This window comes from Cynocephalus volans, chromosome 14 (genome assembly GCF_027409185.1).
Source record: "Cynocephalus volans isolate mCynVol1 chromosome 14, mCynVol1.pri, whole genome shotgun sequence".
Lineage (NCBI taxonomy): Eukaryota > Metazoa > Chordata > Mammalia > Dermoptera > Cynocephalidae > Cynocephalus > Cynocephalus volans.
In genome coordinates this window covers 67,184,945-67,209,752 of record NC_084473.1, presented here as the reverse complement: position 1 = coordinate 67,209,752, position 24,808 = coordinate 67,184,945, and the positions used below count along the sequence as shown (strand labels likewise).

At 45.6% G+C, this 24,808-nt stretch overlaps 1 protein-coding gene across 2 annotated transcripts in view; it reads left to right on the top strand.

The window, feature by feature from the left end:
- Positions 1–14,215, top strand: part of ADD2 (adducin 2) — a 41,214-nt gene extending 26,999 nt beyond the window's left edge. The window contains exons 9-14 of one of the 2 annotated variants that reach the window (XM_063077929.1): positions 2,897–3,154; positions 4,002–4,121; positions 5,174–5,263; positions 7,252–7,399; positions 8,716–8,841; positions 13,911–14,215. In XM_063077929.1, coding sequence (XP_062933999.1) covers positions 2,897–3,154; positions 4,002–4,121; positions 5,174–5,263; positions 7,252–7,399; positions 8,716–8,841; positions 13,911–14,215 — 1,047 coding nt within the window. Of the gene's footprint in view, positions 1–2,896; positions 3,155–4,001; positions 4,122–5,173; positions 5,264–7,251; positions 7,400–8,715; positions 8,842–13,907 lie in introns of both variants that reach the window. The other variant, XM_063077928.1, reaches the window with a different exon arrangement.
- The last annotated feature ends 10,593 nt before the right edge of the window (positions 14,216–24,808 follow it).

Sequence of the window (24,808 nt, the reverse complement as noted above, 5' to 3'; positions counted from 1 at the left end):
TATGAGATATTAACAGGAGACAATTCAAGAATGAGAGGAAAACATATACAATGAGGAGCTAATTGCAGCGAGAGACTATAAATTCTCAGATTGCTCAGAGAAGTGAAAGATGAAATCTGTCTTCATAACATTTCTTTCTGATTTATCCTCCCCATCCTCACTGCTACTGCCTTGGACCCTCCTTGTTGTGTCAAGGTCACTGCAATAATAATACTTTCCTCCCTGCCATCAGTTTCTCCAAACCATCTCTACCTTATTACCAGGCTGACCATGAGGGTCACATTATCATGATGAAAGAATCCACAAAACAGATACAACTTCATAAATATAACATTTGTATAATGAGTCATCTGTACCTAAATAAAGCACCAGGGACTAGATGGTTTTATACAAGAATTCTTCCAACCTGTTAAGAAACAGACAATTCTTATGCTATTTATTTATTCTGTTTCAGAGAAGAGTGAAAAAAGAACATTAAGCCATAACAACTATAACACATTCAGACCAATTTTACTTTGAATGTGGATGAAAAATGCTGCCTGAAAACCAGCAAATAGTATGGAGTGTAACACTAGAATAATAATACAGAATAACCAAGTGAAGGCTCATTCTTAGAATTGAAGGAGGCTTAATATTATAAATCTTCTAAATATATTTCATGATATTGAAGAATCAAAGGATGAAAAGCCTTTTGATCATCTTAATAAATATGAAAAGGTATTTGATAAAAATTTAACATCAATTTGTAAAAATAATAGTTGTTAACTAGGACAGGAGGGCACTTATTTAACTTATTCAATCAAATTATTTTTCTCAAAACAAGAGGCAGTATCATGGTGAAACACTAGAAGTATTTCCATTAAACTTTGAAACAAAACAATGATTCCTGCTCTTAACACTATTACTTAATATTGTTTTGGAATAATATTGTAAAGGAAGCAAGATTACTATTTTTTTACAGATAGTATGGTTACATACCTGTGAAGTCCAAAATATTCATCTGAAAAAATATTAGAAATAATGAGGGTATTTAAAGGTGGTCAGTTGTGGAAATAAATACAAAAATCAGTAGATTTATTGTCTCTTAACATTAACTACTTTGAAAATATAAAATGGAAGAAAATAATCCTATTTGCAAATGCACCAAAATCATAAAACAATAGCACAACCCATTTAGTGAAAGCCTTAAAACTTTACCAATGGACATCAGAGAAAACCTGAAATCAGTGAAGAGCTGTAATTTATTCTTGATTAGAAAGCTTCAGCAGGGTAAAGAGGTCACTTCCCCAAAATTAATCAATAAACTCAATGCAATTCTCTCAAAAATGGGAGAAGGTACAAGGACTTAAAATGTTCTTCCACATGAAATTGAGAATGGCTAGGTAGATGCTATAAAAAGAAAAGTAATTAGGGATACTAGTTCCACTCCATGGTAAAGTATAATAAACTTTAGTAACTAAACCGTGTGACACTAGCAGAATGGACAAGCAAACCAATGCAACACTTAGAGAATCCAGAAATGGACCCAAAATATATGAGAATTTAACACAGGATAAGGCACTTTATAAATCAGTGGGGAAAAAGACTACTAGCCATTCGGGAAAGAAAACTAAGACGGAATCCTACCTGATTCCTTTCCACAAGATAAATTCATGATTGATCAAAAATTTAAACATAAAAGTGAACTCATAGAGGTATTAAAAAACATGAATTCATATTTTTGATGCTCTTGCATTAGGGAAGACCTTGTCAAATATGGCAGAAAAGTCTGAAATCGTGATGAGAAATATTGACAGAGGAATACATTAAAAAATTCAAAACTTGAATTTCTGTAAACCACTTCCCTACCATAAACAAAGCTAAAAGACAAATTATGGGGGAAAATATTTGCAACATCTGTGACAGTCAAAAAGTTAATATTCTTAATGTAAAAAGAAATATTCCAAATCAATGTGACAAAGAGAATCTCAATTTTAAAAATGGGCTGAGAACATAAACAATTTACAAAGGAAGAGATTCAAGTGGCCATCACATGTAATTTAAAATATCCAATTTTACTAGCAAACATACATGCACACATGTACGTATGCATAGAGGGATGACTGGAAAGATTTTTAGCGGTTATATCTAGGAGTGAGATTTTGCATAAAATTCACTTTTTTCCTTATGTTTTTCTGTATTGCTTAATTTTTCTATGTGGGTCTATATTTTCTTGATAATCGGAAAAATACCTTAATGCCATTTTAATTTAAAAAGTAAAAAGATGAGAAGATAGGGAGAGCCGAGTATTGCTCCAGCAGCTGCCAAATTCCTGAATTTTTGTTCTCACTCAGCCACAGGCAGCTCTGCCTGTGTGGGAGATGCTCTTACTTAGGAGACAAGGGTGTTCTTGAATCAGAATTCGGAGTTCCAAGAGGAATATGGTTAAGAAGCTTCAGAGTTGAGGAAGACGGATGACTGTTAGAATCAGCTGGGAAGCTTTTGAAATATCCTCTAGCCCAGGCTGCATCACCGTCGCATTAAATTGGCAACTGTGAAGTGGGTCCCAGGCATCAATACGTTTTAAAGCTCTCCAGATGATTCCAACACGCAGCCAGGGAAGAGAGCCACTGGATCAGATGAAATTGGGGGCTCTGTCTGGGTAAGGAGCTCTGTCTATGTGGTCTACAAGGTTCTAGAGATTTTCTCAACCCTAATCAGAGGGCTAAGGAAGGAAGGGATTGAGGAACCAAGAGGAGGGAACAATTCTGAATATACCATAGGAGTGGGCAAGGCCTAGTCCGTCTTACTGAGATTTGGGTTTAAACTGATTGCTTTTAGTGGAAGCAGGCAAAGTGTGTTGTACACACAGACCCTTCTTCCCCACAATTAGTGGCTCTATTTTTGTCCTTTTTAGGGCTATAGAACTGGCTACACATACCGCCACCCCTTTGTCCAAGAGAAAACCAAACACAAAAGTGAGGTGGAGATTCCAGCCACGGTCACAGCCTTCGTGTTTGAGGAGGACGGCACCCCAGTCCCCACCCTGCGACAGCACGCCCAGAAACAGCAGAAGGAGAAGACACGCTGGCTGAACACGCCCAACACCTACCTGCGGGTCAATGTGGCCGACGAGGTCCAGAGGAGCATGGGCAGCCCCCGACCCAAGACCACAGTAAGGGGGATCCCCAGCACAGATGTGGGTGGAGAGAGGGGCAGGCTACATTTGTGGGGTTAGGCAGCTTTAAAAGGGGAACAGAACGAATCTCTCCTGGGCCTGGGTTAGTGCACTTTCCTCCTAGGGCTTTCTACTGGGCATCTGGGAACAGCTTCTCAGGCCCACTGAGTTGCTCTTTCTGGCACCTCTGAGCTGATTTTTCGGGTCTGAGGAGCAGATTTCTCTAGAGGGCAGCTGGATCAGGGCACTCCCAGCAGCACAAAACCCAGGAGCAGCTGGGTTTTGCTTCTTGCTCCCACATCCAGGGGACCCTGGGAAATTCAAAGCATGGGCATCCAACATTTGGACTGCAGATCTGACTGACGCAAAACCAGGAGGGTGGGATAGTCACTTCTCTTAAGTTATCTTCTCTTAAGTCACTTCTCTTAAGTTACCTTCTCTCACACACAGTCTGATTTTTCATTCACATAAAAGCAGCCGGCAGCCAACTAGAATAGTTCTTCATAAAACAATATGAAGCCCTCCAAACTCACATCGAGTTACCTAATTCTGAAGCCCAAGTGGTAGCCTGTCTGTCAAAGCTGGTTTCCAGGGTTCTGACTCCTAGTTGCCAGTGCTTTTCCTGGCTGGCTGTTGGCCGAAGGGCCTTCTTTGGCAGCTGGGTCATCTGTCGCCTGTCTCTGCTCTGGGAGACAAACATCAAGAGGCTCAAGGAGAGAGAACATCCACGTAGAGGCTTGCTGACCTTCACGCAGGCTGGCGGGCCCAGGATTCACGGGTGGACCAGCAGGGAGGACGCATGGGCCTTGTTGCTGTGCCTTACCCTGGCCTTGTGTTTGCCCAGTGGATGAAAGCTGACGAGGTGGAGAAGTCCAGCAGTGGCATGCCCATAAGGATCGAAAACCCAAACCAATTTGTGCCTCTCTACACCGACCCCCAGGAAGTGCTGGAAATGAGGAACAAGGTGAGCTGGTGGCTGCTCGTCTCTCTCTCCTCCAACAAGGGGGGATCGTGAGTCCTGCAAACATGAGCAGGTTCTCAGGGTGCGCCCGACTCACCAACACCCCAGAGGCCTCACGGGAGGAGGCAGCTGCTGTTTACTGATCATGTTCCAGGCACTGTGCTAAGTGCTGTGCTTGCGTGGTCCTATATGACCCCTTTACATGGTGGGGTGCTTGCTTTGCACATTAGATGTGTCTGAAAGATCTGCCCACAAACTGCGTCTTTATGGATTTTATGCCATTTTCCTTTTGGCTTATTTTTACAATTTCAAGATCCTTTGTATCTGTTTCTGGATCTTTGCCTGACAATTCACTCACTTACATTTCTTTTTTTTTTCTTTTTTTTTTTTTTTGTCTTTTTCGTGACCGGCACTCAGCCAGTGAGTGCACTGGCCATTCCTATATAGGATCCGAACCCGCGGGGGGAGCGTCGCCCCGCTGCTAGCGCAGCACGCTACCGAGTGCGCCACGGGCTCGGCCCCACTCACTTACATTTCTGATGTTACTTTAACAACTTCAGTTGTAGCAGACCACCTCTCACGGGTCAGAGGGCTCACAGAACAGTGCTCCATGTGTGGCCCTGGGCCCCTGCAGCACTTGCTCAAAGCTCAGATTCCTGGTCACCACCCCGCCCCACCCCCCTCGGCCCCACAGAGACATAGATTCAATAGGTGTGGAGTGGCCCTGGGAATCTGTATTTAAAACAAATTCTTCAGGGGCTTCTTAGGAACATTAAAATTTGAGAACCTCCCTCAACTGTGCCTCGTTTTACTCTTTGCCTCTTACAACTACCCTCTCAGAGTTCATGCAATTCTGATGTTTCACATAAACCACTAATTCACTCTGAACAGACATGGAGACCACCTCTTACAGGGGATGGACTGTACTAGAATAAGAGACGGGCTCCCATACCACTGGACCCAGTCACAGGCCACACCAGACCCCAGTGTGCCTTCCCAGACTCCACACTCTTACACTAAACAGTCAGCTCACCCCCCTTTCCCTTTCCATACAGATTCGAGAACAAAACAGACAGGATGTGAAGTCAGCGGGGCCTCAGTCCCAGCTCCTGGCGAGTGTCATCGCTGAGAAGAGCCGGAGCCCGGTACAGCAGAGGCTGCCCCTGACTGGAGGGGAAACGTGCCTGCCTTCTGGGTCTTCTGTGCCTGGGGCTGGGCAGCAGGACCCCTGAGTGCTCATGCCCATCTTCCCCGGTGATCTCGGGTACCAGTGCTCTTGCTGCAAAGTGGAGGTCCACCTCACAGGGGGGCTGTGAGGGCCTGGGAGGACGACGTCTAATTGCCCTCTATGGGCACTGGGCAGGGAGCAGCAGCCCAGCCTGCCCACAGGAGTGATGCTGGCGGCTTCCACCCCTTCCACCATGGAGCTCCTCTTTGCCCTCTATTAACACCCTGTCTAATATGGACTCATAGGCGTGGGGCCAATGCCTCAAGCCTGCCCGGCCTTGAGCATTTCTGACCTCTGTGCGTGGATATGGTGCCGTCTGGGCCAGAGCTCTGGGAAGATGCTTGTGTACCCACAGAGGGGGGCGCATAGATAGAACCAGTGCTCCTACAGGATGGGAAGGGATGGTTAGTTGCCCGTACAAATCCACATAGAGTTAGAAGGTATAAACTCATTGTTTTCGTGCTTGAGATAGAACAGTGTTTTGTCTAGTGCTTAGTCAGCAAAAGGGGCAACGTTGAGAATTCTGGCTTGTGTTGGAAATTATTGCTGCTCATTGCAGGTAGCAATGGGCATGGCATCTTCCTCAGTGGTAAAAAGTGGGGAAATACAGGGAGGGTTCCTGTCTACGGAGCAGACTGAGATAACGTGATGATTTCAGATCAGGCTGCAGCCCACAAGTGGGTGCCCATTGGCAGGAGAAGTGTGAAAGTTGTATCTTCACACCCCCTCCACCCACCCCAGCTCAGCTGAGAGGAGGAACACTGAATGAACCACAGGGCCAGTGACAGAAACAGCCCAGGATTCTGGGGAAGGTGGGAGTTCAATACAGTGAGTGAAATTGTTAAAAAATGACTCTGCCATTTATACCAAGGGCTCTCCTTGGTGTCCCTCTCCTTGGGATCTTGGTCTTGGATTCTCCCTTGACTCCATGATTCCTTATAATAGGCTTGCTCCGGCCTCCCTTTTGGAAGGAGCCAAAGGCCCATCATCAGAAGACCTGGCAGGCCAGGGAAGGGATGAGTGGAGGGCGCGGTCTGAGCCTGCTGCTCCGGGCTCCGCTCCCTGTGGCCTCACTTTCCTTGGCTCCTCCTCCGCTTCAGAGCCCTGCATTCTCAAAGGCCGAGACAAGAATGCTGGGTTAGGAAAAGGGGCTGAGGAGCCTGAAGTTTAGTCCCTATCTTGGGCTAGAGGGGTCAAAGGACTCCTGAAGCTTATTCAAGGTCCAGCTGGTCAGCTCCCCAGAGCTGGGAGCTCCACAGAGGTGATGAAACCCAGTGATTTTGCCAATGTCCCTGCAGGGACCAGCAGTACAGGCGGGTTGAAGATCCGAGACTCAGGACCTTGCCCCTTTGTAACTTGTGACTGTGTGCAAAACAGGACCAACAGTCCAGACAGAACGCTGAAGCCGCTGTGTGTTTTGTATATGATTTAATGCTGTGTGTTGTGGCTTGCACTGCTCTTGGGGGATGGGGAGGGGCCGTGGTGGAGAATGGCTGACGTGAAGCTTGCTTGAGCCAATGCTATGCTTGCTGGGCTTTGGCTGACTGACTTTGGGTCACCAACTGTATTTGCATAGTGATGGCTTGGAAGTGTCCATAGGAGGGATTGCAATAAAGGTGCGTCTTCCTTCTGCTTGGGAGTATCCTTTGATTTTATTTCAGGGGCAGTAAATACAGGGGCCTATATTTATCCAAGCAGTTGCAAAATCTGGGTCTTGGGGGGAGGTAGTCATAGGGAGGAATGAACGATCCCTACCCCCAAGGCCTTGAGCTGTTTCCAAGGAGCTGCTTGCCACGCTGTCCCTAGCAAGATGACTGGCAGCCACATGAGTTTGAAAGGAAGCTCGGGCCTGGGCCCCAACTGCGGCGTTCAGAGAGCGACACACACTCTGTGGTTAACTTTCAGTCTACAGAGAGCCAGCTGATGTCCAAGGGTGACGAGGATACCAAAGACGATTCAGAGGAGACAGTGCCCAACCCCTTCAGCCAACTCACTGACCAGGAGCTGGAGGAGTACAAGAAAGAGGTGGAGAGGAAGAAACTAGAACTTGAAGGTAAATAACCCTGGGGCCCCAATTGCTTCAGAATCTCCCAGGGTGGAGGGGAGAGCTCAGGACCACCCAGAGAGGACCTTCCTGCCCTTCACCAATTAATATTCTTATTAATATAATACTGTGAATCACAATAATGCCCCTCGTTGCTCTGTGCCAGACAGTTACATGGTGCCTTCATGACCTCATTTGACCCTCATTTGTGAAGTGCTTAGAATAGTGCCTGTGAGTATGGCTTAAGTCAGTAAACACCAGATAAATGTTAGCTATAATATAATTGCAGTCATCATAATTATCATTAATTATCTGTCAGATCTGGTATATATCTTGGAGCCTGGAAATCAAAACTCTCCACCAGCTAACACCTTTATGTCTTTTTCTCACTATTTCTTCATTTCAGAATCCTCCAGTCAATTCCATCTCTCCACGGTGACCCCCAATATTCGTACCGACGATAGCTTGTATGCCCTCTTTCATGCTTTGTCCCTTCCTGGCGTGGTTTCCCTTCTCGCTAGCCTGATCCAAAGTTTTTGACACTTCAAACCTCATCTCAAACCCCCTCCAGTTAGAAAGTCCTCCTTGCCACCCTCCCCAACCAAATTGAGCTGTTCCTTTTCTTTGCTTCAAGAGCACTTGGGGTCTGAGACACATAAATCAGCTCCTGGTTGTGTCCACCGGGCTAGGCTGTCTTTCCCTCAGGGTAGAGTCTTCCACTGCCACCACATTCCCAACCTGGCACAAAGCAGGCACTAGGAAAACCCTTGCTGGCTAGCTTGGAGTTCTAATGTGGCAATTGAAAAGTACATAAAAAGACATGGTGCTTTTAATCCTTAGGGATTGTTTGGACAGAAAATGTAAATGAAATCAGTTAAGTAAAGAATTAGCTACATGCAAACACATCAAGAGTGTTTATAAGGGGATTTAGTGATTCTTTGGGGGTCCACTTCTTGCCATTGATGAGCTCTGTGGTCACAACATACAGCACCTGGCTGCTCCTCTCAGAGACAGGACAGGGACGGAGCCAGGCTCTGTCTGGCAGCGTGGGAATTTTCCCACGGTCCTACTGTCCACATCAGGGGTAACAAATTCCACTGGTAGATGTGCTTTGATGAGGGACACATGACTCTAAGTTCTCCCATTTGCCTCCCTGAGGTAGTAGCAGAAATAAATTAGGAGAGCAGCTAACTTCCACCAGAGGCTCATTAACAGCCAAGAGAAACAATGACCAAGCAGAAAAAGCAATTTTTTAAATGCTTGCTCTCTCTGCCTATCCCTCCTCTACTTGACCTCTGTCCTAAGGTGGTTTTCTGTATTTTCAGGAGAAAAGGAACCCGCCACAGAAGAGCCTAGCTCACCTGTGAAGTCAGCACCTGCTTCTCCAGCACAGAGCCCAGTGAAGGCAGAGACAAAGAGCCCTGTGGTCTCTCCTTCCAAGTCTTCAGAGGGTGAGTGGAGCGGAGCGGGTGGGAGGGAACCAGGGAAGGGTGTGTCCACAGGCGTGGGAGGTGGGGCAGGCGGGGCAGGCACGCACACTGCAGGCACCCTGCCTTCCAAAAGCTTTGCCCCGCTGCTGAAAATCTTTGTTTGCCCTCTGCTATTTCTAGGGAATCTGAGACAGGGGTTACCAAATTTCAGCTTGTTTCATTCGAAGCTATGACAATATACCTTACCACTTCAGCCCAGTCTAGGCAGCAATCAATAAGTTAATGACTGGCCTGCAGCCTCCTCACCTCTAACTCAGACACGGCTGGCTGATGGTCCTTTGCAGTGCAGTAGCCCAGTTCTCAGACTTTAATATGCACAGGTAACACCCAGGGATCTTATTAAAATTAGGACCCTGATCCAGTAAGTCTGGGATGGGGCCCAAGATTCTGCATTTCCCAAGTGAGGCTAATGATGTCATTCTCAACCTTAATGTGACTGTACATTGGAGTCACCTCGGGAGCTTTAAAAATCTTGATGCCTGGATCCTACCCCCAGTGGTTCTGAGTTAAATGGTCTGGGAGACATTTGGCAGGAGAGGGGGGATGGGTTGCAACCTAGAGTTTTAAGATCTTTCCAGGGGAATTTAACATGTAGTCCAGGTTGAGAATAGCTTCATTAGAGAGATATTAGTTTGGAGAAGTGAGTTCTAAGCCCAACTGAACTGCTAATTAACAATAATTCAGCTGCTAATTTTAGCAAACCAGATAACTTCTCTGTGTCTCAGTTTCCTTGCTGTCAAGTGGGGCTACTAATATTTTCCCTTTTTAAGGTTCTTACATGTATAAGGGAAGTGTAGATGAAAAGATACTTTGAAAGAGTAAAAGCATGATTTAAATGTAAGATCTAATTATGGTTATGATAATAATATACAGATGGTGGATGAATACTATTATAGTCCCTAGTCAACTAAATCATAAAAGTGTCTTTAATGAGCTCCTGTATTCACTCCTGGGCATGATCACTCCTGCCCTGGGCCCCTCAGAGATCCCCACACAGGGGGTTGGTCTGCCATCCAAAGAGCAGCAACTTGGTGGCCTCCTAGGTGGAATGGCCATATGTGTGGATTCTGATGGAATCCAACCCCTGCGCTCCCTCCACAAGCAAGCTGCTGCCTTGAGCCTAGGCCCAGTGCTGCCAGAGGAAACCCACCTGCTTGAGGCCAGAGCCTCAAGGGGATGTGCCCTACTGTTTGTATTCATGTGTCTCATCGTGGTGTTGTCAACCTGTCTCCACAATGTCTTCCTCTCTCTTCCTATTTGTGCCTTCATCAAAGGAGTTTCCTCCGATTCTGAATACTTGTCTCTGTAGTAAGTATAGAGAGGCTGTTTACTAACTCACTCTGACACTTGCAGTGGGGGAGGGAGCTTTTTCCAAAAGAAATATATTTCTCCCCAGGTTTTTCTTTTGCTACTCACAACCCCGCCTTCAGGAGTTTTCCTGGTTGTCAAATCATGACCAATTCTCCATGTGCTCTGTGTGGACTAGGGTTCCCTTTGAGAGACATGGATATGCACACATAGGACACACACAACAAACATACCCACGCACAGGGCGCACACAGCCAGAAGCAGCAGGCCCCTCAGTGAGTGGGCAGTGGGACCATCTCTCGGGCACTCCTGCAGTGGAGTGCTCATGGCCCTCAGGAGCTTACCCCACCCATTCCTAATGCACTGGTGCCTCTAAAGAGCCCACAATCTCTTCTGGGGCTGTGGGCCAGAGCTTGAATACCTTGGGGACCAATTGTCTTATAAGGATGCATAAAGGGCCTGACCTGACTAGGGTCTTCAAGATCCCTCAGGGCACATGTACTAACTGCTGGAAAGAAATCCAGGGCTGGAGAGGAGGCTCATGGCAGGAGTGGGACAAGCAGTGGCAATTCCATATCAGCTCCTGGGAGGGACAAAGGGCAGGAGGAGTGTGCAATGGATGGGATAGCTGTTTACATACTGCCTGACATAGTACCCACTGTAGCAGGATTCAATGTTCTCTCTGACCCCAATTCATGCCCTTAGAGGGGCACATTGTGGTTGAGTCACTAGAAAAGTCAAGGTCTTCCCTGAACACACTTCCTAGTACACAGACAGAGCTGGGGAGCATGGCTGCCTTGGAGCAGACCCTGCATGATGAGCCACGTTGTAGTTGCATGGGGTGAACAATGTGAAGTGGGGCTGGGTAGCCTTGGCCAGGCTGCTCAATGGCTTGCCCAGCTCCTCAGGGAAGACAGGGCTGGTGCACTGGTATTTGCATTCCCATATTTAGCTCACTCATCAGATCAGGGATGGCTTTTTTCAACCATTTGTCATTATGCTCTCATATCCTCCTCATCTGTCTCCCTGACTCCTACCCCATCAACCTCCCTGAAGGAGAGTCTTTAAAATCTTTTTCTTTTGTATATGTGGCCATCTCCTTCTTTTTGACTAGCTCCTGACTGACCCTTGTGTCTGCTGACTCCATCCCCCGGTGAACCTTCTGGGGTATTGGCTAAGCCCTCAAAGAGATAGACCTGTATTTGACATTAGAAGATCAGCTCTGCCACTAACTAATTTACCCATCTCAAATAAGTCACTTAAAAACACTGCAGATTCGGGGAATAACACAAATCCTTACCTTTCCTAATGCGGCATTGTTGTCAGGATAAAATGAGCTAATGAATATAAAAGTACTTTGTAGTGTGCTTATGTAAATTAGCTCTTATTATGTACCATGGTCTCTGAATTGTGAGAGCTGATAAACCACTTGATGTTTTAAGCCACTAAATTTTGGGGTGGTTTGTTAATAGGTATTAAATCATGGTGCATAATAAAATCTAGTTTTATGGAAGTTAGTTCTGTGGATTGGAGTTGACTGGGCTTAGCTGGATGGTTCTTCTGCTACATGTGATGTCAGCTGTGGTTGTAGTCACCTGGGAGCATGACAGAGCTGGAACTTCCAAAATGGTACACTCATATGTCTGGTGCCTTGGCAGGAGCATTTAGAAGGCTGGGCTCAGCTGGGACGCTGGAATGGCTGGGCCTCTTCCTCCTGCCCCTGAAATGTGGCCTCTCCACATGTGTTTTCATCAGGGTAGTCGGACTTTATACATGGTGGCCCAGGGCTCCCAAAACTGTAAAAGCCAAAGTTGCTAGGCCTTCTTAAGTCTTTGGCCTGAGGCTGGCTTTATAGCACTTTTGCTTCTGTTGGTTATAGTGAGCCATGGGGCCAGCCCAGATTCAGTGCTGGAGGGGACCACACAAGCATGTGAGTACCTGGAGGCATGGCTCATTAGGGCCACATCTGCACACCAGCTGTACCACACACTAAAAGCATATTGGTGCTTAGGGGAGTTTTTATGTCCCAACCATGGCGAGTGGATGGGAATTACATAGTCTACCATACCTATTTACCAGCTCTACTTTCTTCTCTATTGGTGGTGCTGTCTCAGTCCTTGGGGTAGGTAAAGGTGAGAGGAAATATATCATTCTAAACCCATTTTTCCCAGTGTGTGGCCAGTGGACCTTTTGTATCAGAATTATGTGGGGACTTGTTAATATACATATCTCTTGGCCCACCTTGTGTTTCATAGTCTATTGTAGGGACAAGCCCGGGAAGCTGCATTTTCACAAGCTCCCTTGGTGATCGTTTCAGACACTGACATTTGAGAATTTAAACCCAGACAGAAACTCTATTGCATACCTCTCTGCATGGCCAGTATCCAATTCATTGACCAGCTGCGAGGCAGTTCTGTTTGCTGCTCTTCTGTTTCTCTGCTCTGTGCTTTGAGCACCCTGTGGGCCTTTCTGATTGTTGCTGCATGAGCACTCAGCCCTTTGTCAGCATAGGTCATAGATTTTTTCAGGGTTTTTAATGAACATTTCTATGGCTTCTCTGTGCGATGGTGCAGAGCTGCCTTTTCAAAAGGGAAGTAAAAACAGTACATCGCAGTCACCAATTCTCCATGCATTTGGTATATAGGTCATGGTCAGTCTGGTTGACAGTGGGTTCGGAAGCAAGTTAGCAGATCCAGTTTCTAGGCCCTCCACTGCTGTCTCCCCTTCTGCAAATCCAGTTTCTAGGCCCTCCACTGCTGTCTCCCCTTCTGCAAAAAGAGGGCCTCTCTAAACTGTGGGACTGGGACTAGGGGTCATGTGTTTGGCCCTGAGATGTTAGCAGGCCAGGGGAAGAAAGGCAGGCTTGCTCCTAAAGTTAGGAAAGGACAATATTCCTTCCCCACATCCTCAACCCAGTGCACCCACACAGAAGAGCCCCGCTGCTATGGTGAAGCAAGGCATCTATTGAATCTTCATCTGGCCTCACTTGGCAAAAGTCAGCTGCAGTAAGCATGGCTCGAGCATGTGGTCACTGAGCTGCGTGATGGTTGCCAGAGAAGTAAAAGACAGAGTTTCTGTCCTGAATGGTTTACCTGGGTGATGAATGGACTCTTAGACGAAAAGAGATAAATGCCACATGCAAGTGCAAAATGAATATATGAGCATAGGTTTAGAGGAGAGCAAGATCATTGTCTGCCTTCTGGGAAGATACTCTCCATATTTCCTAAAGTTCCTCACTGGTTCCTCATAGGAAATGACATGGCTATGAAAACATGTCATTTCCATATTTCTGTTGGTGGTTAATTCTTAGAAAACTCCACTGAGGTGCACATGACAAGCTCTCCCCCTTCCAACAGCCTCTCTCCTCCCCTCTGCCTGTTTCCTCCACCCTGCCTAGAAATACTCTGAACTGAGCCCCTTCTGGGCCCCCTGCCATGTTCAGACATCAATATCTGTTTAAATTCGTAGGCAGGAGTTACCGCCCTGCTGAGGGTGTGTTCCCCGAGCAAGCCACATGGTAGGGGTGCAGGCCTGGATGAGACACCATCCTCCACCTCCCACTGAGAGCCCTGCTCTACCCGCCAACCACCGTGTCAATCTGCCTTCCCATTGCTCTGGACTTGCTTTACAGAATTGCCTAGAAATGGTTCTGTTAATGCCAGGTGGAATCCCTCACCTGAAGGAAATGTTATGGGTCATGTCTTTTGATCTTTTTCTAGAAGATGCTAAGAAGACAGAAACAAGCAAAGCCACCGCAGAGCCGGAAACAACTCAGCCAGAAGGGGTGGTGGTCAACGGGAGGGAGGAGGAGCAGACCGCGGAGGACATCCTCAGCAAGGGCTTGAGCCAGATGACCACCGGTGCTGACACGGATGTCGATACCTCCAAGGACAAAACTGAGTCAGTCACCAGCGGCCCCATGTCCCCAGAGGGCTCACCTTCCAAGTCTCCCTCAAAGAAGAAAAAGAAATTCAGAACCCCCTCCTTCCTGAAAAAGAGCAAAAAGAAGGAGAAAGTGGAGTCCTGATTCATGGCACCCATGGGCTCCCTTTTGTCTCCTCTCCTCCCCTTCCCTTCTCCCATCTCTGTCCCTGGAAGCATAGGGCCAAGGAGAGATAGAATAGGACCCTGGATCACACTTGGAGGGGGAACTTCGAGATGGCCTGACCACTCTCTCATTTTACAATTGCCCCAGGGAAATCAGGTGACTTGCCCGAGGTCACACAGCCAGTTAGTGGCAAAGCCTGTACTAGAATTCAGGTCTCCTGATCCCAGTCCAGTGCTCTTGCCCCTACACAACACTGCCTAGTTGTGGGCTGCCTGTGTTAGGATATTGCCCACCAATCTGAGCCCAAGGCGAGAAGGCCAGAGATGGGCCACAAGCTCTCACAGGCTCAGACTAAGTCAACAGGTCGAGGCTTCCTCTCAGTAAGGTCCATTTCTTGGTGGGAATCCAACCTCCTGCTGATGGAGCTATCTCTCTTCTCTTTTCCATTTTGGGTCCCTGCCCTGCTGCTCAAAGTAACCAGATAAATTGACCCATCCCCTCCAATAGAAGTTAATCTTTGTTCCCAAGGGCTGATGGCTTAACTTGCGCTTTCCCAAACACTAACCCTGAGCTTTCTTCATGGAACCTCTTGAATGATGGATGGAAGAGTTGTCAGAGTTGGCAGACATGAGGGCAAGCCAACGAAGCCTGAGAATTGGGGATGTCTTAATCAATATAAGAAGCCAGGAACTTGACCCATATAAAGTGTACATCTCAGGCGCTTCAGAACTAAAACCAAATTTAACATAGAAAGAAGTTGTCTCATGTTCAGGGTAGAAATTTGGGGAAGTTTAAGTATTCTGTTGGCCTTGGGTTTACAAGGAGGATTAAAACAACACTGGAAATGCTCTGCTTTTGTAGCTTTGCATGACACCCGAAGCAATGCAGCAGTACCTGCCTCACTCCTGTCCTCCAGTCAGGGTCTTCTGACCTTTCCTCAAACCCAGAAGCACTTGCTCACAGACCAGAACTGGAATCTTACTCTTGGCACCTTGACCTTGGCTCCTTTGGGGATCCAACTCTGAGTCACTCTGGGTCCAGAAGAAGAGAGTCAGAGATGAGCCCTTCAGGATTAATCCTCTTGGACCAGGTCTCAGAAAAATGCTTGAGTGTCCCCAGTTCTGTCACTGTTTGTCCATCCTGGGGCCTGGTAGTGTCCACAGCTATTGTTTTAAATGCCAACACTATCTTTTCATATTCTTCCATGGGCATTGATTAATGAGCATTGTTTGGCTCCTAAAAATTAGACAATCCATTCTCTTTAAAGCACAGTTATCTTCAAACAATATTTTTTCCCTTTTGTTCTGATATTGTAAAAATATTTTTGAAAGTTCTTAAATCATAGTTTTCCATTTTTGAGCACTTACTATCTATAACACTGTGTGGGCTTCACGTACATTATATCCTTTAACCCTCACAGTAATCCTGTGAGGTGTGTAAGACCATTTCCATTTTATGGGTGAGGAAACTGAACCCCCACAAGGATAATTGACTTGCCTCAGGTGATTGGCTAAAGAGAGTCAGAGTCAGATTTGAACCCAGGTCAGTCAGAGTCCAGAGCCCTGCTTTTAACAGCTATGGTGGATGGACTTTAATCCCCAAGGGGGATTCTTTTAGACCAGGACCCATTTCTGTGACTGGTGTCCAGTGCATAATGTCAGCACTTGAAGTGAAGGCAGGAAGCTACCTGTTTTCACCTCATCAGTGCACGTTAAGTTCCTGATTAACATGGACTGTGGTGGTGCCGGTGTGTGCCTCTGACAATGGAGAAGCCAGAGCCTTCCAGTTGGGGCAGGAAATACCATCCACAGTTGGCTATTTCTTGAGAAGGAAGGAAACTGGCAGATGACCAAGGAAAACCCAATGCTGTGTCTCTCTAGTGCAGGTTCCTAACTGCTTCCTTAGGCCCCTCTCTCTGCTCTGCTTCCTGACTGGGTCAAAGGATAGAAACCTAAGCTCATGGTCAGGGGCACCGATGCCTCAGAAAAATCTGTCCTATTGAAAATGCCTTTAAAAGTCAATCCTTTGATGCCTTCTTTAAAAAAATAGATTTCACATTTATTCATTTATCCTTTCACAATATTCGTTAAGCATCCACTATACATCAGGCATTATGCTGACATTAAAAGAAAGCAATCATTGTGACTAGAGTAATAAGTGGCAGACAACGCTGGGAGGAGGTGGAATGGACATGATCCCTGATGTGGCTTTCTGTGTGTGAGTGGTTGTAGTCCAGAGGTGATGCTGATAGACCCTGAATTCAACAAATTCTCTGTATTCCTTTTGTGACAGAGAGGCCTCATTTAGGTGAAAATGTTGGAACCTTGCTGGAGCCCGTCCTTGGAATTTCTGCCAGGGGTCCACCTCCTATTTATCAATTTGTTCATTTCTCATACATTCAAGAAATGCTCACTGAGCGTGGGTCATGGGCGAGGCATGAGGGTAGTATATAGTTCGTGCCCTCAAGAAGAGCGTGAGTACAGAAGGTGTGTCGACATTACAAAACAGGGAAGGGTACAGAGGTGCAAAAGGAAGCAACAACTGACAATCTTGGGGGCTAGAGAAACCTTCCTGAATACAGCTGTGGCTGAGTTAGGTTTTCAAAACAAAGAGGAATTTTCCAGGAGAATGAAAGGGTTAGGGTGTTCCACGTGGAGAGAAGACCACGAGGAAAGGCACAGAAGCGTAAGGCTCCACGGCGTGTTCACGGGGCAAAGCAGGACCACCGCAGCAGGAAGTATAAGGCAGGTTTGCCTCACAGGTAGGCAGGGCTGGATCACAAGGAAACACAGAAAGTGTGGAGGAGCTAGACTTTATCAGGGAAGGGGTTTGGAGCCACTGAGGGCTTTTAATCAGGGTAGAATCATGATCATACTTGCATTTTAGAAAAATCCCTTTGGTGGCTGAGCGCAGAATGGACTGTGGTCATGAGCTGGAGACCTGGGAGATATGGTGAGGCCGTTCTGAAATGTCAGTACTATAACTCGTTTGATGGCCTGCCCCATACTACACTTTCCCCTATAGCAAATAGCGAATTTCCAGCACAAAATTCATTTCCATAAAATTCTTTGGATAAAGCATCATAAGAGAGATTTTCAGCAAGGAGAGGGAAGTCTGCGAAGAGCTAATGCTTAGTCCACAGTTTCTGATTCTCTCTCACCTTGGTATAAAAGTGCTGGGAGAGACTGGTTGGGTCATTCTGTTGATTTCTTCCTTTGTATGTATGGGATGTGACATGCATAGCTCCAGGCTTGAGGACATGCACCAGACGCTGTAGAAACAGACATGTGTCCAAACAAGACCTCAGGCTTTTAGGGTGAGAGGAAAGGGCATTTTCTTTGGCTCTGGATACAAGTGGCTGAAAGCTTTGACGAGTAGCTGACTAGATAAAATGTATATTCGAGAGCTCAGAATTGGCAGGCAATAGGTTTGTTTCTAGTTGAGCCTCTGTGCTTGGACGTGCCGCAGAAAACGGATGAGAAAATGTGAACCAATCTGCTGCGTGTGGCTGGCTGAGCAGGAAGTGGGAGGTTTCTGAGCCTGTTTCCATGGGAAGGAGTAGGGGAGGGGAGGAAGAGGAGTAAATGGTTACAGAGAGACAACTTTGGCTCCAACAACTCTCCGCCATTGGTGGCTGACACCCAGTTGTGTGCGAGGACCATCCTTACCGTGTGACCTATCCCTAAACTGCATAAGTGCTGCCAGGGGTCACTCCTCAGCCCAGGTCTGGGCTCCATAAGAGCCTCCTGGCCTGCAGGTGACCCAAATTACTGTCCTACTGCAACCAGGTTATACTCATAAAAAGAACCCCCCTCAACACTCCCATAACTAAAATGAGGTTCTTCCTCTGTGGACAGATAAATTATTTTAAAGGACTTAGGGGACTTGGGTGAGGAGCAGTAAGTTCTTACAGTAAGAAACCCACCGTAAAGCACTGCCCTACGCACTGCTTCATGGAGACTGAAGCGTGAACCCTATTCCTTGCAGATAACACTCACTCCTGGTAAGGTGGCAAGACGGCCATCACGTGCTGTTCAGCACCATCGTGACAGAGGGCTACCACTCACCCATGTGCGGAGAAATGCCATAAATCCAGTTCTTCGGTTGCCATGGATTTGACAGAACCAAAGGCACAATTCACTTCTGAAAGTCTAGAAGGTTAAAAATCAGTTTGGATTTCTCTGTGAAGGTATGCAGAGGGGTAGATAGACACATAGTCTACCACAGGCCTGTATGCCATGCTTTGTCATGAGTGTGAATTTTATGTTGTAGCTCCAGGCCAAGAGGAATCAGTTCTTGACGACTGACCAGATGAGAAAACATCCCCCCTACTCATTTCACACATGGGTCAGCAGCAGCCCCCAGCTGCAGCTGATGCTGGGCATGGAGGAATCAGGTCTTGCATCATCTCATCACCTGAGCCCAAACACTCTAAGATAAAATTCAAAGAGACTGAGAAGAAATGAAGGCAAGGATATATCTATGCTCCCACGAAAAGGACAGGGCACCCATAATTCAAAACCCAAAGGGACATCCTACATCTATTTTGAAAGGGACTATTTAATACAAGAAGTGAGAGGCCTGAAGTGACTCTAAGTTCATGAAATATGCTCAGAGGTTATCATCCGTGCACAGTTCCACTTGCGCCACAGTGTGAAAAAGCGTACACGATAGTGTAATTATTTCCACAAATCCTGTCTAGCCAACCTGTTTGGGTGCGGCACCCTCTATCAGAAATGAGAGGTCACAGGTAGGCTCCCTTTTGCATCTCACGGTGAGAAGCCACACTCGCCGAGGATCAGTGTAGGGATTTCAGGTGTGGTATCCTGTAGTGGAGAAAGCACCTTTCCTCACTTTTATACAGACAGTTCCTTTGAGCATGCAAACTTCTCTTCTTAGGGACAGGCAGGAAGAATTTCTAGTTGGGGGTGTTCTTAAAAATACAGAAGTAATGGATTGCACTGGTTCATATTTAGGTGGTATTAGGTTTTGCCAAATAGGCGTCTGGTGCCATTTTCCTTCAAGATTTTCCCAAAAGTTGAGTCATGCTATGAGAAATTGGGAACTGAAGAGGGAGGAGAAATTATTACTACTGATGCGAGGGGCCGATTCAGGGGTAGCTGGAGTCAGACCCTCAGCGTGAGAAAATACCAGTACTTTTCCTGGTAGAGTCAGTCCCTCCGCTCCTTTTCTCACCCGTTGTTACCCAGGCATCGAGTCAAGGCCAGCCGCGATGTGGCAAACCCTTTATCTCTAAGTAATGTAAAGGAATGTTGCGAGAATTTGAGGGGTGTTGAGTATAAATGTAGAAGGACCTTAAACTTTTTTCTCCCCTCCAGCAAATCATTTTGTATAATTTTTAAAAGCCCAAAGGCTAGATCTTCCCTTTTAAAGTGAAGCAAGAGGAGGGTGACAGTTGGACCAAGGACAGAGTAGCTACACTTGAAGAACATCAAAGTCCCTTATAAAATGGGAATATATTTCAGGGAACCCCACCCCCAACATTTTAACTCCACCTGATGCCTATTGGTCCTGTTTTGTGGGTATTTGTTTGATATCCAGGTACTGCAATCTATGCTACCCTCTCCCGAGAAAGAGACAGGGTGGGGAGAACAAACAGACCGGGGCCTGGGACTGCCTGGCTGGGGTGTGGGGTTGCAGGAACCCTGTCTGGATAGAAAGTGCAGTGTTTCTAAAGCTGTGGATGGTTTCAGTGAAATGTCTGTGTCTGACAATCGTCACGCGAGAGTACTACTTACTGTCTTCCCTTGTACATACCTTGTCTGTGTTGAGCTTTTCCTGGTATTGTGAGGTTTCCGATAGGGGTTCCATGTAAATACCCTTTCTGCTACTGAAATGCCAGCCCCCCGATCACGCATCTGCCCCACAAACAGTTTGCCGTTCTCTATGCTGACACTTTTTGAGCCACTGATGTGCAAATTGATGGTTAATTTCTTGGGTTTCTTTTGCAATTTTATATATATACACATATATAATATATATATATATATATTTATGGGTTGGTTTTGTATCATTTTCTGTTGGAATCTCTGAGCACCAAAGCTGCCCTTTGATTTTCATGAGAACTTTCCAAAGCCACTTCCTGAGCCCTTCTGCTACTTTGGTGTCTGACCGTGTTGCCAGGGTGGCATCTCTGCCTGTGGATTTCTGTATGTACGTGCTATTATCTCACCTGCGGGTATTACCCTAGTAAATCTAACGTGCTTGGTTTCCCAGTGTGTGTGACCCGTCTCTGTCGGCTCTTCAGTTCTTCTGGCTCCCTGGGGAACAGAAGTCAGGAAGGGGGCCCATTTATGGAAACATTAACCACACAAGAAACTCACCCTTGAGACCTTTGCTCACACATGGAAAGCTGCACATGTGAATCACTGAGTTCTGATGCAAGAAGGGAAGTCAGAAAATACGATAATCCTCTGAGGAGGGAAAGGCCATGCAGATTGGCCGACCGCTCTGTGGAGGGGACCGAGTTAGGTGGGGTGGCATCGGAGAGGAGGTTGCAAAAACAGACACCTGGACCTGTGGCATCCTCAGGGAAGCAGCGTGGCAGATTTGTGGGCTGAAATAGAAAGGGGTGTCAGTCCAGAGTCAGTGGGTTGGGGAGAGCAAAGAAGTCACCCTAGAGGTGAAAGGGGAATAGAGATACTAGGAGGGAGAAAGGAAGAGAGGGAAGAGAAAGGAGACTATTTGCCACCGCCCAGCTCTTCTGTACTGAAAAAATACTGCGGACATTCAGTATCAGTTGAGCGTCCATACACACATGCCAAGTGCTGTTTAAGTATCTTATACATAGCACCTCATTTAATCCCCATAAAACTCAGAGGCTGGTTCTATTATTACTACCCAGTTTATAGAGGAGCACCCAGATTTTGAAATAAGGAGACTTTTTGTGGGTGACAGGTTAATTCATGGTGAAGCCCAAATCCAAGCCTAGGTCTTCTATGTAGCCAAGCCCGTGCTCCACTACTTACCAGTGCCTGAATGCCCTGGGCAGTGCTCCACGAAGCAGTCTCCGTCCTCACTCTCAGGCCCACTGCTTCTGGGCAGATCCGTTCCCCACATGCTGCCTACCTCCAAGGACAGAGCCACCCCTTCCTCCTCTCACACCCATGTACCCCGAAGCTCCCATGGGTTCCTGGGGACCTAGCAACAAAAAACCCAGGTCCTCACCTGCTCCAAAGCTATCAGTTTCTTCACTGATGAAGTAGCCAAGAAAACTATCTTTAAAGAACACAACTTCTCTGTACTCTCACAGTTGTGTGCATTGATCAAGTCAAGGACAATAGTCAATGTGCTGACACCATTTTGTAAAGCTTGCTGCAGTTTAAGATGGTGATGTGCACCCACACATTGAACTCCTCCTCAATTTCTACTGTGGTCCCTAAAGGGATGACACATGGGAACAGAGCACCCTCTGCCTGCCAGAAACACGGAGGCATTTCTCCAGAGTATATAATGCAGGAGAAAGAAATTGAATCTAGGGCCTACCAACCTGCAATTTGCTGCATATGGAAGGGGGTCTACCTGGAGAACAAGAGGGAAGGACCCAGGGTGGAAGGCAGCTCCCATTTGAGCCAGCAGTGAGGGCAGCAGTGAGAGGGCCAGGGGATACTGGGCAAATGTGGTGGGCACCAAGCCTGGCCGCCAGAGAAATGAGCCAGATGCTGGCATTCGCACTGCCAGGACCATTTGCAAGGTTGAAGGAATAAGGATTGGGGGTGGGCGGGAGGCATCAGCACCAAAATTCCAACAGGTCAGAGAAGGGAGCCACAGCCCCAGCTAATCCTGGCCACCCAAGTGAATATGAACAAGGAAACTTTTAGCCACGATATTGTGGATTCCACCACTGCCACACAGATAACCAGATCTCTAATCTGGCACAGTGTAACCACAAGAAATAGAAATCTTTCCTTTTCTCTTCATTTGGGCCTTTGCACGCAGGGCCACACACCTTTGACAGGAGCCAGCTTTAATCTATATAGAGATCTCACTCTGGTAAGAATAAGCATGGAGAAAAATAATGTGGCTATGATTTAGCAGTTTAAAAGGTCAGTCTGAGAAACGAACACATTGTCCTCAATGAGACAGAGTTATGGCAAGAAGCAGGAGAAAGCTTAAGAACATCTCTATTAATATTCCATTTATCAGGAAAGACCAGCCAGTCATGAAAAGAGAGCACTTTAAGTCAAGAAAACTTTTTTAGCAATTAAAAACAATGCCATATTTAAAAATGAGGCAAAGTCTGTCAATAGAAGGTTGAATATTGTTGATTATGAGTGAGAACAGAAAGATATGTTCAGACATGTAAGGATCCCAAGTCCACCACTTGAAGAAAAGTAGCCAGTCATGTATCCAGTTGACTCAAAAGTTAATATAATAACTCCAGAATGTGAAGGACATGCAATTAAAACAAAGTAATGAACAATTAAACCAAATAGATTTATAGCTGTCTAATTTTTCATTGTTAATTTTAAAAACAATGCAAATGTCAAAAAAGTAATTATTGAAATATTAAAATATTCTAAAAAATAATTTGGAGCAGTGGGGTGGTAAAACATGCTAGATTTTCCAGTATTGATAAAAGGGATTTAATAGATTTTGTTTTTTAAATTGTTAGAATACGGGTTCAATTACATATGAAATTGTTCTACTAGTCAGTTGAGGCTGCTGTAACGAATTACCATAGACTGGGTGGCTTAAGGGACAAACTTTTATTTCTCACAGTTCTGGAGACTGAAAGTCCAAGATCAGGATACCAGCATGGTCGGATACCGTGAGAGCCCCCTTCCAAATTACAGATTGCCAACTCTCTGTGTACCCCAACATGGTGGAAAGATAGCAAGAGAGTTCTCTAGGGTCCCTTTTATAAGGGAATTAATCCCATTTATGAGCACTTTCACCCTCATGACCTAACTTCCTCCCAAAGGTCTCACCTCCTAATACCATCATATTGGGGATTAGAACTTCAACATATGGATTTTGGAGACACAATTAGTTCACAACAGTTGTAAACTTAGAGGTGATTTATAAAAATGTAAAGAGAATCTTCATTAAAAGGCTATATATCCTCCAAATCATTAAAGAGAAAAATAACAATGAAAAATGAATCAATAGAAATCCAACTAAGATGGAGGAATAACAGAGACCAAGTTTACCATCCTGCCTAAAATAACCAAAAAATGGATAAAATATACCAAACAATGATCTTCAAGACACTTCATGTCCAGCAGTGAATGAAGGTGATTTCAGAGAAATGGGAAACACATGAAGTGAACCGTATGGCTGCCCCAGCTTACTGCCTTAAGCGGATTTCTAGGCCATGGTACAGAGAGGGTGAATCAAGGCAGGGCCTGGAAAACTCTTAGTTAAGGAGATGGAGCTTAGACCCCTGAGAGATCAAGGTAACTAGAGTTTTCAGGACAGAGTACAGGAAAAGAGAAATCATACATAGATAAGCTCTGGAAATATGCAGAGGGTCCCCCTTGGGTATTCAGCTGAATACCAATCAGCACACGTATGTGAGGAAACCCACCCAAGACCAAGGAAATAACTACCCAAAAGGATTAGACGTAAGGAATAGTGTCTGTTCCTAGCATAAGGGCTAGAAAACTTCAATATTCATGGGGCATTGGACAGAGTACACAGAAGGGTACTCTATCTTGCCTCAGTTGTGGGGAATAATTAGTCCTAGAATAAATGCTGCTCTGGTCCTCTCTAGCAAATTTTAAACACAAGACCTGAATGGATCAAACTGTTTCTAGGTAACTTAACTGCATGCCAGAACAAGGGCCAAAATTATTTATAAGAACATAGAAATATCTAGCACCCAACAAGGAAAATTCAAATTGTCTGGTGTCTAATAAAAGATTACAAGACATGCAAAGAGGAAGTAAAATGTGACTTAATAATGAAGAGAAAAAAAACAATCAATCAAAACTGACCTAGAACTTATTTAGATGTTATACTCAGCAGACATATATTACAACTGTATTCATATGTTCAAAATATTAAGTACAGACATGGACGATATAAAAAATAAGTCAATCCAGCTCCTAGAGTTGAAAAACATAATGTGTGAGATGAAAAATACACTAAGTGAAATTAACAGCAGATTAAACATTGCAGAAGAAAAGATTAGCAAACTTGAAGACATAGCGATAGAAACGATCCAAAACAAAACACACAGAGAAAAATAATTTTAAAAAATGAACAGAACATCATCGAGCTCTTGGACAACTTCAAGCGACATAATATATGAGTGACTGGAGTTCCTGAAGGAGATGAGGGAAAGGCAGAAAATTTATTTGAAGAAATAGTGGCCAATATTTCTCCAAATTTGATGAAAACTATAAACCCAAATATCCAGGAAACTCAATAAACTCCGAGCACAAGAAATAAGAAGAAAACTACACCAAGGCACATTATTAACAAATTGCTCAAAACCATGATTAATAATGAGAAGAATCTTAAAAACAAGCAGAAAACAAAATAAAACAAAAAATCCAGTATGTAGAGGGACAACATTGATGGTAACAGCAGATTTCTTGTAAGAAA